The sequence below is a fragment of the Betta splendens genome, chromosome 4 (genome assembly GCF_900634795.4).
Source record: "Betta splendens chromosome 4, fBetSpl5.4, whole genome shotgun sequence".
NCBI lineage: Eukaryota > Metazoa > Chordata > Actinopteri > Anabantiformes > Osphronemidae > Betta > Betta splendens.
In genome coordinates this window covers 23,184,387-23,198,058 of record NC_040884.2, presented here as the reverse complement: position 1 = coordinate 23,198,058, position 13,672 = coordinate 23,184,387, and the positions used below count along the sequence as shown (strand labels likewise).

The 13,672-nt window shown below is 49.3% G+C and overlaps 2 protein-coding genes across 4 annotated transcripts; both read left to right on the top strand.

The window, feature by feature from the left end:
- The first annotated feature begins 64 nt into the window (after positions 1-64).
- LOC114853315 (tomoregulin-1-like) lies at positions 65-8,798 on the top strand. Of its 3 annotated transcripts, none has more exons than XM_029146551.3 (11): positions 65-341; positions 572-3,158; positions 5,137-5,246; positions 5,368-5,497; positions 5,715-5,741; positions 5,819-5,909; positions 6,013-6,161; positions 6,508-6,555; positions 6,629-6,749; positions 7,176-7,337; positions 7,745-8,798. In XM_029146551.3, the coding sequence occupies exons 2-11, from the start codon at positions 3,011-3,013 to the stop codon at positions 7,827-7,829; spliced, it is 1,071 nt and encodes a 356-aa protein (XP_029002384.1). In that variant the 5' UTR covers positions 65-341; positions 572-3,010; the 3' UTR covers positions 7,830-8,798. The 3 variants fall into 3 exon arrangements, with proteins under 3 accessions (XP_029002384.1, XP_055363683.1, XP_055363682.1); XM_055507708.1 differs by having other exon boundaries at positions 65-771; positions 1,376-3,158; XM_055507707.1 differs by having other exon boundaries at positions 65-1,154; positions 1,376-3,158.
- Positions 8,799-11,154: 2,356 nt separating this feature from the next.
- On the top strand, positions 11,155-13,660 carry cavin4b (caveolae associated protein 4b). The gene is made up of 2 exons (XM_029146555.3): positions 11,155-11,770; positions 12,595-13,660. Exons 1-2 carry the CDS (start codon positions 11,408-11,410, stop codon positions 13,165-13,167), a joined length of 936 nt encoding a protein of 311 aa, XP_029002388.1. The 5' UTR covers positions 11,155-11,407; the 3' UTR covers positions 13,168-13,660.
- Positions 13,661-13,672: the final 12 nt, after the last annotated feature.

Genomic DNA, 13,672 nt, shown 5'->3' with positions numbered 1-13,672 from the left:
CTCTTCCTCGTCTCCTCCTCCTCTTCATCGTTCCTGTCATTTAACTTCTTTGAGACATGAATCAGTTGTCTGGTTCCGTGGCCTCCGTCTCCCGTCAGGAGGCTTCCAGCCGCTCCTCCATGGAATAAGGCCAGTCGGGAGCAGACTCCTTCAGGGTTCCTAATAAAGTGGCCACTGGGTTTGGGTTCAGGGAACCCCTGATGGTATTTCAGCGTCTGCAGGTGTGATGGATGTGGACCTGAGCTGAAACGCGATCGGTCCAGAGAAAACATGGCGTTAAAACAGACCATGGTTTGACTGAAACTTGCGTTTATGCTCACTTTGCTTTTATTGTGGATCAGGTGAGTTTGGTCGTGAACACCAGCGCATGTTGTTTTTATTCATCACTTGTTTTTCCTGTAGCAGAACCTCGCTGGTTTGTTCCCGTTTGGGTTCTGGTCGTCTGAATCTCTTTTAATCTGTTTCCATCTCCGCTGTTTTGTTGTTTTCATACTAACAGATTTGCTGATTTCACCCATATTCATAATTAATAACCACTCTCTGCTTAATGTGTGCTTTGCTGTTGTTGCAGATTCTTGTTGCAAATAAAACATATTTTCTAGGCGTAAAAGCCTTTAAATGGACTTTATTGCTCATTTGTCCCGTGAATCTGGCGGCGCCGCAATGTGGGTCACGACTGAGTGGAGCCAACACCCAACAGCTTATTTCTCAACCCGAAGGCAGCAGCGAACCAGAAGAACCAGATGTTCATTCCAGAAACCAGGTCACCAGGTAACCACTGAGGCCCGGCACCGACTGGATCTGGTTCTGGTGAACGAGTCACAACATGTCACAGTTTGTGTCAGACTGCACATGTAGATGATTTCACCACATCCTGGATATTTACGGTTCACGGAAACATATCTGGAGAAACCTCCACCTTCATGTCGCCTGGAGTCAGGTCCGATCCAGTCTGACGACAAACGGCGTACATCACCTTTAACAACAGGCCAGTGGCAGCAGGAGGAGACAGAACCAGAACCACTGGACTGGACCTCAGACTCAACCAGTAGAAGCAGCAGAACCGGAACTGACCCTGCTGTTTCCGCCTCACTGCGGTTCACTCTCACTTCACCAGAACCAAAGCTGACGGCTTTGTTTGCAGGTGGAATCAGGTTAATTGACCGAGAGCTTTTAGTGGAAAATAATGGAACCAAAGGCTTTTATATCCTGAATGAATCAATCACTGATCAGTGTCATTGTTGGAGTAAAACCACGTTTCTCATAGAGTCAAACTTGTTTAATGAACAGAACATTTTAATGTTTCTGCCGATGAACACATTCATTTAAACCATTTCAACGTGTGAACTGTTGACGTCTCTTTGTTCTTTGTTAGGTTTGGACCTTCAGGGGGAACTGGAGCTGGTGCTGGTTCAAGGAGAGAGCTCGGAGCCAACGGCACCAAGCAGATCAGGCTAATTGGGCCAAACGGATCAGCATCTCCTGCAGGTGAGGATTAAACAATCGATGCCCAGCTCTGGGAGGAGAGATGTCCTGAGGCAGCGCTCTGAGCTCGCCGCAGCTGGATGGAGGGCGGAGTCAACAAGGAACAAGAACGCTGGTACCAGAACCCCAGGTACCAGAACCCCAGGTACCAGGATACCAGGTACCAGAATGCTGGTCACCAGAACGGCAGGTACCAGAACCCCAGGTACCGGAATGCTGGTCACCAGGACACCAGGTACCAAAAGTCAGGTACCAGAATGCTGGTCACCAGAACGGCAGGTACCAGAACCCCAGGCACCAGAACGCTGGTCACCAGGATGCCAGGTACCAAAAACCAGGTACCAAAACCCCAGTTACCACAATGCTGGCACTGATTCAAACGTGGACAGTTTCTGTTCAGTTCACAACAACAGCATTTCAGTGCCAGTGTTACAGTTTAAGAGCTTACAGAGTTCTACACCTCCAGAACCGGGCTCACACCTCTGATACAGACACCACTCTCCTCCATGGTGTCGTTGGTTGGGTTCATTCAGGTCTGCGGACAGATAGCGGCCCCTGCTGGACACAGCCTGTCGGTACCAACACAGAGAGAGTTTGGATTCGGCAGCTAGAGCAGGTTAACGGAACCTCGGTACATTCAAAGGCAAAGCTTCCTCTGCTGCCTCATTTACTTCACTGAGTTTCTGTCGGTAAAACGCTGAATGAACTGCATCTGAACTGGACCTAGCAAACTATTATTTATTGAAACCGGACGCATGTGAATCTGATTGGCTGGTTTTGGGGTTCAGTCTTTGAAAGTGTCGGATCCAGGTTAAGTTTCACAACCATCTAGTTCGGAACCAATGGCTCAGCTCGTGTCCGCTGCTGCTCGGTTCTCTAGCACGAGCGTGCAGGCGCCCTGTGGCTCTGTGGGCGTGGCCTGCGCCGGTCACGTGGTCCGGGCCTTTGTTGATGTGGAGACGGAGCAGGAGGACAAAAAAGTCCCGGTCCGACCGTCTGACCGAACGCTACCGAGCATCGTCCGCGGCGCGCATCTCTCCGCTTCGGCCCGCACGCAGCCGAAGACGCCTGTGCTCCGTCGCCTGGATCTGCGCTTCTGCTGCCGGGTTGAGTCGAGGCGGCCGGCGGGGGATGGAGGCTGAGTCGGGGCTGTGACGGGAGGTGGGGGTCGCTGCGTGAAGCCCCAGGCCCTGCGCGCTTTGTTGTCCTGCACCACGCAGCCTGTTCCTTCCTGCTCCAACATGAAGCGGCGGTGCTGAGACGCTCCGGCACCGGTTCGTGGACTCCGGCCACAAAACTCTGGAGAGAAGCAGGATCTGAAAGGTTTTTGGCTTCGGGTTGGTTGTGCCTCCTTTTTGCCTCGTGCGTTTTTCTCCTAAGGCTTTTTTGAAAACGGACTCAAAGACAAAAGCTTCAGTTTGAGCTTTTGCTTCTTTTCTTCTTCCTTCCTCTGTCTCTGATCCTCTGAGCTCCCTCTGTCTCTCCCTCCCTCCCCTCTGTCTGTCTGAACCCTCCACCTGCCCCCATGTCCTCCACCATGCCTCCACTGTGCCGGTTCTCCTGGTTCTGCTCCCTGCTGGTCCTGCTGCTCCTGCCCTCGGCCCGGAGCTCGTTCCCCCGCGGCGGCGGCGGCAGCGCGGAGTGTGGTCCTGGGAAAGGCGCCGACTGCCCAGGTGAGACCCTCAGCCGTTCACACCTGAAGCTCAGACTCTTCAGGTTTGAGGACGTGGAGGTCAGAGGTCACTGCTGTGTCTTCAATCTATCATCTGTCACTGATTGTGATCTGTGTTGTCATGACAACAGCAGGATATAGAGGCTTGGAGTGTTACCTGCCACCCAAGGACAGAGGGGCTTCATCGATGAAGCTCCCTGTTATATCATTGCAGTCGTCATGACAACACACGCATGAGGTCAATAACAACACCTGAGCTGAGCGGTCTCCGTGTAATGAGTGTGAGGAGAGCTGCCTTCAGGCTGCAGCCCGTGACCACTCCTCACTTCAGCTGGGCTCTATTTTAGGCTAATTACAGGGTGAGGCCCAGCGATGGAGCCTCCGTGTTCTGTGTGTACGTACATATGTGGAACCGCAGCTGCTTTACATGTTACCAACTATGTGTAGGAGCCAGGGCTGGAAAATAATCCACGTTGGTGCCAGTCGTGTTAATAATCAGCTTCCTTAAGGACAGAATCCGAACAGTGGTACTTTTTGCAGCTCTTCAGTTTCAGTTCAGGTGTTCAGGTCAGGATTCACTGTCACATAATGGCAGACTGGGTCCATGAAGGTTCCTGGTTCTGGTTCCTGTCTGATGCTGCTTTGGAGCATCACCTGCTTCCAGGTGGAGCAGCAGCACAGTTACATCACTACTGCTTCTGTTAAGTGCAGATTGGCTGGTTCTGCTGAACAGAACTAAATGTGCTGTAGTTGTTATTTCAGGATCTGAAGGCTCAGATCTTTGTGACTCTATTTACAGAAGCTTTGAAGCCTCACGTCAGCCCGATGCAGATGTTCTGGGAGGAGACGCAGCTGTGTCTGCTTTAGATCAGCGCTTTGTCGTGTTTAAGCTCCAGACACGTTCCTTTTAAGTGGTTTGAGGACAGAGGCCCCAGTGGCTTCCATCGCGAGCTTTGGGTCCGTTCCCAGTGGATGAACCAGTAGCAGCCTCATCACGCCGCTGCTCTGGATGTAGGACGACGCTCGGAACGAAGCTACAGAAAATGAGATCAGTGGAGCGTGAGCGGCTCGTCTCCGCTTGGCTGACCTGTCTTCAGTGGCCTACTGGTCCCAGGTCAGCCTTACTGAGCTGCTTCAGATTAAACATTTAAAGGTGCAGCTCAGCTTCTCCTGCTGTGTTCAGACCCATGCAGACTTAGGAGTCCTGGTTCCATCTCCATCAACTAGCACAGTTTGCCTTTAGGCTTGAAACAGAATGGATCAAACTCATTTCCACATGACACAGTTTTCATTTTTACATTTTCTGTATATAAAACAACTGTGAGTTTTTCCATTTTGCTCAGCAGGTCAGAAGGTTTGTCTTCGACAGCTCCTGTTCTTATTGGAGCAGTCACTGTGTCTGACTGGTTCTGCTCTAGTTCTCTGTGGACCCGTGGCGTTGTCAGTGTGTGAATGGAAGGTCCCGCAGCGGCTTCGTCAGAGTCTCTCCAGACCTGGCAGCCTCTGTAAACAAGCTCCGGCCAATGGCTGCTGCATGGGGACACAGTAACTATAGCAACACGACCGAAAAGCCACGTCAGGTGTGTGAACGCTCTCCAGAGGAGGAGCTGCCAACGCGTTTCATCCCTGCCGACGGTGTGACGACTGGATGCAGGAAGTTTTAGTGTAACGTGATCGGAGAAGCTCAGACGCACTAATGTTAGCGAAGCCTCCATCTAATGTCTGTGTCCACAGCCGGGATCAGACGATCAGATGTGGACTTTGAACAAGAAACATGTGTTTGTGTGGGACTAATGACAGGGCAGCAGGGTCACAACCCTGTAATCAGCTGACTGGCCTGGATCATGGCCCCCCTCTGTTTGGTTCTGACCTGGTCCACGATGAAGCTGGTTGTTACTGTTGGGTTTCAGCTCCAGGCTTTAAGATCAGTGTGTCTGTTTTTGTGAGGATTTACACCTCTGAACCTGTTTCCGTCTCAGACCTGTCGGAGAAGAAGAGCGACCTGCGTGTGTGCGACGCTGGGACGTGTCGCTTCGGAGGAAGCTGCCGTGAGAACGGAGCCGACATCAAGTGCGTCTGTCAGTTCCACGTGAGTCTCGTCACAGCAGCTACGACATCAGCTGGAGCCTCTCACGCTGAGACGACTGATCATTAGAACCTCAGAACTATGTGTAAACAGGTGTTGTTGCCATGGTGATTGTGTGTTGCAGTGCCATAAGAAGTACATCCCTGTGTGTGGTTCAAATGGAGACACGTACCAAAATGAATGTTTCTTGAGAAGAGCCGCCTGCAAGAAACAGAGGGCCATCAGCATCGTGTCCGAGGGACCCTGTTACCACGGTAACGCATTCTCTACATAAACCACACCCACACACACAGTAAACGCTTCAGGAGCTGATTCAGCTGCTCCTGGCAGTTCCTCCTGTCGGTGGCTACATCAGGTTCTGTGTAGAACACGTCCTGGTTGCTTGGTCAGCGTCTGGAAGCTGTTGTTTGCAGTGATGTGATCAGACGACGACAGCTCAAACTAACTCCTCTGTCGTCTTCCGTTTTTCAGACGGTGGCTCCGGATCCGGAGACGGAGGTAATCTCATCCCGACGTCCTCAAATATTTATGTTGATAATAATGACATGTTAACAGTGTCGTCGGTGTCTCTGCAGATGACGAAGGCTCAGGTCGCGGCAAAAAGGCCTCGAAGTGTGGAAACTGCAAGTTTGGAGCCGAGTGTGATGAAGACTCCGAGGATCTGCTGTCAGTACACACGCCACCAGTCAGGGTTTAAATGAGCAGCCATCAGCTGGATCGGTGACAATCCAACATGTCTCTGCTGACTAATGTGCCTTTCTGTCTCCAGCTGCATGTGCAACATCGTGTGCAACGGCCACAACGACAACCCGGTGTGTGGCAGCGACGGCGTCACCTACGACACGCCGTGCCACGTCCGGGAGGCGTCCTGCCTCAAGCAGCTGAAGATAGACATCAAACACGTGGGGCGTTGCCAAGGTAACCAAAAGATGAATGAGCCAGGAGGCTGAAGACCAGGCGTAGACAAAGAAAAGATGTAAAAAGAGGGGAGATGAGGGGGAGGAAAGGAAGGAGTATCAGAATATTAAAAAAACATGAGATGAAAAAGAAAATAGAGAACTCATCCATATTAAATGACCCCTGACCCCAATGTGAAGATTGACACGACTGAGTGAGCAGCTTCTCACTCTCCTCATCTTCATCAGAGTCTGTGGTAGAGTGGGAGTCCCATAAGAACATGTGGTTCTTATCGGACTCCCACTCCCCACCGAGCTGTCACCGTTTACCTGTCACCATTTCTCCCATTTTTCTTTTGTGGTTTCAGACAAAAGCAGAAAAGACGATGGCACCAAGGCCAAACCAGACGTGTACGGTGAGTCCTGCTCGCTTCAGTTTGACCGGTTCCATTTCCCCAAACAACTAATCACCTTCTGTTTTCTTTACAGCTGTGTCTAAAGCTGCGGAGGGGGAGGGGGGAGTGGACATCCCCGCCCCCTGTCCCGAAGACTACGCCCAGTTCTGTGAACACGGCCAGTGTGAGATGAGACAGAACCTGCCGACCTGCAGGTGAGCTGTAAACGATTAGCGTGTACTGTGAGTATGTTAGCATGTACTGTGGCCATGTTAGGGTGTACTGTATGTTAGCATGTACTGTAAGTATGTTACAGTGTACTGTGAGCATGTTAGTGTGTACTGTGAGTATGATAGTGTGTACTGTAAGTATGTTAACATGTACCCGTAAGTATGTTTGTACTATAAGTATGTTAGCGTGTACTGTGAGTATGTTAGCATGTCCTGTAGGTACCTTAGCATGTACTGTAGCCACATTAGCATGTACTGTAAGTATGTTGGCGTGTACTGTAGGCATGTAAGCATGTAGTGAGTATGATAGTGTGTCCTGTGAGTATGCTAGCATGTACTGTAAGTATCTTAGCGTGCACTGTTGGGGGGGTTAGCGTGTATTGTGTAGCTGACGTTGAGTCTGTGTGTCAGGTGTGAGGCAGCCTACGGGGGTCCTCAGTGTGACCAGCTGCTGGACTTCAACATCCTGTATGTGGTGCCCAGCGGACAGAAGCTGCACTACGTCCTCATCGCCGCCATCATCGGAGCCGTGCAGATCGCCGTCATCGTAGCAGTGGTCATGTGCTTCACCAGGTGCAACAGTCAAACCAGTTTTCAGTTTACTGTCTGCTTTTAAGGCGTTATGTTAATTACTGTTTTTATTACTTTGTGGTAAATGGATGTCGTCTCATCGTGTCTAAAAGCTAAATCATCAATTCATCAAATTTACAGTTTTTTTATTTTATAAACTTTGATCCAACAGTTAAAAATACGTAAGCAATAAAACAAAAGCTAATATGTCAATATCTGACTTTGAAAATAAGCATTATCACAGCAGGTTTAACTATTAAAATGTCTTCCTTTAACCAAGAATTTTGCAGTATCCAATTTATGAATAGATATAAAACGTATATGAAGTGTATCCATAAGGAAACGGAGGAATCCATTTGATAGTTTGTGCCTGTTGTGTCTTGACGTGTTCTTCCTGTCGTGTCCTGCAGGAGGTGCAACAAGACGAAGCACAACCGCAGACAGAAGCAGCACCTTGGCCACTTCCCGTCAGGAACCTCCTCCAGGATGATGTAGCTGCTTGTTTTTATGATGCATCCAGGTTTTGGTACCACAAACACAGACTCCGGTTTTTAAATCTTGACATCTCGGTGCCTCCTTGGTTCCCCTTTTCATATGGTTTTTAAGGGGCATTACTTGACTCCACTTTGATGACTTAGTTTCCCTCCGAGCAGAGATCAGCATCAGTGGCACCGCTGGTCCTTCGACTCTGAACCACTGTGGATCCTGCAGCAGGAAACGGGAACATTATTTATCTGATTGTATGGTCGTCTTCTTATCGTGGAAGCTGACTGATGCTGTCTATGTTCTTTTGTTTACAGTTTAGTTTACAGGGAACTAAACAATAACCACTGTCTCAACATTTACGGTTGTGGTTCATAAGCTGGTTGGTTCGCTCTCTGTGGTGTCTGAACTTTGTTTCATTTGGTTTGTCGGTCACACCAGAGGACGTTTCCGTATTAGAACCACTGAAGCTCCGTTAACTCTCGTCTGATGCTTTGTTTTGTTTCTCTGTGTTTCACAGCTTTTATGTTTTTATATTTGTTACGATGAAATGCACCTAAAAAACCAAAATGCTGTTTTTTCTACTGCTTAAATAAGACTGAAATAAGATTGAAACATGTACAGGATGTTGGTTCCGTTATTTTGTTGCTTGTTTTTCAGACGACGCCAAGCTAATGATAATTTAAACGCCTGTTTTTGGTCAGCTTCTTTTTTATACGTGTAATGAGTAACGATGGTACAACGTGTCCGTGTTGGTTCTTTTATTGTGGTAGAAGGAGTAGATGGAAAAGCTGAGCTTCCCTGAGGCGTCGCTGCCATTACAGACATTTAAACTGTAGTGAATCTGCATCTCAGTCACATGATGCTGCGGTATCCACCCTGATTTTACTGTAGATGTTCAAACTGCATGAACCAGTGATGTTATTGATTAGACTGTGCTGTAGAATTTAATCTAGCATTAAATTATGATGTTGGAACTACTGTGTGTTTCGTTTTATGACATTGATCTGACGTTACAGAGTCTAAATGCAACGTCTTATGATGCAATGACATGAAAAATCATCTAATACTTGAGAACTGTTAGAAATGTCTGCCCTGCGCTGGCGTGACGTTCCTCTGATGGCTACCACATCTTCAGGGCACTTGAATATGAAAACAACCACGGGACCTAGGTCAAAGAAATTGAAAACATGTCAAATTCTAGAAGACTTAACAAAATCCTTTACTTTTTTTCTTTGATTTCTTACTAGTTAGGTGTTGGGTCAAAAAGCCCACATATTATACGAGGACATGTTTTTAACCACATACTAATGACGTGTTGTTGAACACATGGACAAAATACAGCTTATACTATATGTGGCCAAAAACATGTTTTATGAGTGAGCATGAACACTTACAAAAAAATAACTGTGCAGATACAAATAGCATACATGGTGTGATTTAATTACAATATAAAAAGCAATAAAATTACAAATAGGGCAGTACAACAGTTGAATAGACATGTTTTAAACTGGTTGTATAACAGCATTGGGTAAGAAGATTCTGCCCTGCTGCTCCTTTCTACACAGGGTGGATCAGCCTTCCCCTCTAGGAGCTGTACAGAGCCTCCAATGTGTGGTGTGGTGTATGAGAGGTGTTGTCCATGATGGATGTAGGTTGGACCAAGACCCTCCTCTCACCCACCTCCTCCACCATGTCCAGGGGACAGCCCAGGACCAAGCTGGTCCCATCTCAGCTCTTCTGACCTGCTGGTTGAGACCTTTCCTGCACGTTGGCTGCACCCCAACAGACCACAGCATAATGGATAGCAGAGAAACCCAGAGTCATACCCTGCAGCAATATCTAGTGGCCATGGGAGGAAGTGCACCTCATTTCAGAACAGTGTACACATTTCTGAAGGTTCTCAATGTTAAGGTCATTTTCATGTGAAGCATTGCATTTGTGTTTTGCATTTAGACTCAGGTCAATCCTAGTATAGTATGTGGTCACTACCATGGAACATGAGGTAATCATACTGTAGGTGTCCAGAGTTGGCCGAACTGAAATACAGTCAATGCATATTAAGCAAATGTTGCTTTTTCGAGATGATTTTTCAGTCGCCTCCAACTATTTCAGAGAAAGCTGTTGCATCAGCATTTGAAGTAGTTTGTGAAGTAAAGTGAATATGATGTAAAACATACACAACACATAATATAATATAATATAATATATAAATATAATGAAGGCGATAGAAATTGCACTTGTTCGTTGAGGATATGAAGTGAATCTCCAGGATTAATTGATGGAGTAACTAATTTACGTCAGTGATAACCAATCGAGTGCGAGTCACAAAGGCTAGAACAGAAACCAGTCCAAAAGAGAGGTTCAATCACTGGAGAGCAGTCAGAGACCCAGCTGTTAATGGAGGAGCTCAACCAACATCGCTGCAGCTCCTGGATGCACCAATGTCAACCGCGTAGATTGAAGGACGAGTGGAAACAAGCAGTGGCTGTGGAAGCCGCCACCTCCCGGCCGGCAGAGCTAAGTATAGGAGTGACGGCAGGACAGCTATGGAGCAGCTGGTGGTGGGGAGTCCCCTCCATTCTCTGCTTTACACAAGCTTCTTTCGCCATATCGACAGTTTGCTGCCAGACACCTACATGTGGTTTACTCACTGCTGTGAGCATCAGTAGCATCTAATACACACATTCTATGTCCAGTCGTTATTGTTTTCAAAGTTCTGATCGTCTCACTGTTCTGTGCTCAAAGTGAGCAGCTGTTTGTCTCTGCAGGAGGCGTTCGGGGACCGTTTGCACAGTAGGAGCCGACACACAACCACTGCAGCTATGGCTGCCAACATCAGGAATGCTCTTTGAAAGTGTAGCTCCTCGTTTACAGACAGAAACATCTGAACCTGGAGGCAGGGATTAAGATGGAACAAGTGAAAAGGTGACAGCTGAAGGCTGGATGATGGAGGAAGAGGTGGGAGGGGGTTTCCACGGCTTTTAATACGCTCATTTCCCAAAGAGGGACAGGGAGTCACTTTACCCTCGCTCTATTTTTACCAGCACAGAAACGGGACAGAGGCCTGGATCCTCGTCCCTTCTCATCTGTCATTTGCAAATGAATCCAATCAGTTCAGTGTTCGAGGCCTTCAGATGTGACATTTCACGTTTCGATTTGACTAAAATGGGACAGATATCCATTGTAGTAGTAGTAAGAGTTCTGCTTAGTTAGTGCTGTAATGCCTTGATATTCTCAGACCCCCTCTTTTTAGCTTCCATCCTCTCTCCCGCCTCCTGACTCGTCATCGGTCCCTCCCTCTCCCTGCAGGGTGGAGTTCACCAGTTGATCTGGTGGACTTCAGGGTCAGCCTCCAGTCGTCCAGGGTGGTCCTTGCCCCCCACGTCCACGTTTCTCTGTAGCTCCATAAGAATTCACTCTACTCCTCCCGTGGATTGCTCAATGCTTCATTCTTCTCTTCTCAAGCTTCAGTTTTGTCTTTCGTTGTTGGTTGTCAGAATTGTGGCCATTTTTTTTTCCTCCTCCTCGACATTGGTTTCATTGAAGGCTCACTCCATTAAACAACAAACAAGCTAGCACTACCCAGTATGACAGACAAACCGGGGCTGCCATCGGGTGGAGGAGATGATGCAGGGAACATCATGGCGCTGCTGGACCGCGTGGTCGGACTCATGGATAGCGTCCAGGCCACACAGCAGCGGATGGAGGAGCGTCAGCTGGAGCTGGAGAGCACGGTGAAGTCCATCCAAGCCGACGTGGGAAAGCTAACGAGCGACCACGCAACCACAAGCACCACCGTTGACCGGCTGCTGGAGAAGACCCGCAAGGTCAGCCGCCACATCAAGGACGTCAGGGTGCGTGTGGAGAACCAGAACATCAGGGTGAAGAAGGTGGAAGCCACCCAGGGAGACCTCCTGGCCAAGAACAAGTTCAGGGTGGTCATTTATCAGGTAGGACTCCATCGTAGCCTCATTGCCTGACTGATGCTTTAACGTGACTGTATGTGAGTGCGCGCACACACACACACACACACACACACACACACACACACACACACACACACACACACACTGGTTCCACTGGTTACCTGGTGGAACAAACAGGCTCCATGTTAGCAGCCTGTTCCACATTTAGTCCAGGCTTTGGACCTGTCAGCCTGTGGTTCAGGTGTCGTATAACCAGTGATGTTGCTCACTACTAAGGAACCTTGAAGCCTGATCTAAATCCTTCCCTTTGCTCTTGTTTTTGGCCCAACTCTTTAATCACTTTAAGCAGTTGAAGAGATTCCTACTAAATTTACAGCCTCGTGTCTCTAAATCTGTCCAGTTCATATTTCACTCCAGGTCTAAATGTCCGCGCTGCCTGAAGTGGCTGCACCGTAGTAGTTTAGGGTTGTTGTCAGTGGTAACAGACAGAAGCGGTTCTGTGAGCTCCCGTTATGGACGTTGAGGACAAGCAGCCATCACGCCCGTCTATCTGCAGGAATCTGGGTCAGTTTGCAGCTTCGACAGTGTCATGATCAGTGTAACCTGATCACAGAGTCTGACGCTGGCTTCCAGCGCTGCTATGCTCCGACACTGCTGCTGACGGACACGTTTAGCTTCCTGCAGCAGAGCGTTGAGCTCAAGAAACAGGTGCTGGGTTTATTTCTGGAGGTAGAGTTAAGGCCTCACGGCATCAAGCTGAGCTCTGTCCTATAAGAGGAACAAATGTTTAATCATCACCAGCACCAAACTACAGCGTGTAACAACGTCTCTGCTGTGTTCTCCCTCAGGGTGACCAGGAGGTCAGAGCCGTCACACCTGGCAACGAGCCAGCAGAACCCAGCAGCAGCGCCGGCGCCAGAGCCGAGGTGGAACCAGACAAGTTCGAGCTGCCCCCTGAGTCGGACGAGGAGTACATGGTGGTAGAGGAGGCAGAGTCATCGGCGGCTGGCCGCATGAGGAAGACGGGCCTGACGCGCATCGAGAGCTTCAAGGCCACGTTCTCCAAGGAGAACATGAGCAAGACCCGCGAGAACCTGGGCAGCAAAGTCAACAAGCTGGGCGAGCGCATCGTCACGGCGGAGAGGCGCGAGAAGATCCGCCAGTCGGGCGAACGGCTCAAACTATCGGGCGAGAGGCTGAAGGAGACCATCACCAAGAGCGTCCCGGCCAAGCTGAACCTGAAGAAGGAGAGGACTGTAGCCGAAGGCCAGGAAGGGGCCGAGGGCGGCACCGACGGCGCCGTGCCCATCCCTCCTCCCAAAGGCCGGAAGGGAAGCCCGGGCGCTGGCCCCGCTGCAGCAGACGAGGGCAAGGCGGAGGAGGCAGAGGTGCCCATGTATGACATGAAGCAGCTGTCATAGACACTGAGACCTTTGGACTCCTGACACCACAGAGTGAGCTACTGAGCTGTAGCCAAAGGTTCAATTCACATTCAGTTACATTCTGGACTTCATCATCAGATCGACACGAGTTGTAGTTTTTTGTTTACGTCCAGTGCAGAGCGACCTTGCAGGTGAGACTGAAACGTTGGGTGACAGAGCTGTAACTGGGTTATGGGATGTCCGGGTTCAGGTGGAACGATGCGGTGACCTGTGTCGCTGCAGAGAGAAGCCAGTAACGCCTCCAGTTGGGTCAGAGGAAGATGCGTCACTGACGGCAGGAGGAGAACGCGAAGGAATCTGTGAGCGCTCGTTGGCGCCTGGCCAGCGGCCGCGAGTCACGGCGAGGACGTGAAGGAGTCAAAGCGGTTTTGTACTTCATGATCAGTTTCTAGATGTGCTTGTGTTCGTAGACTGATAGTGAGTGGGTGCATGGCTGTAGTCTGATATCACATTGAAGCAGGTTTGTGTTTGTGTTTGTTTATCA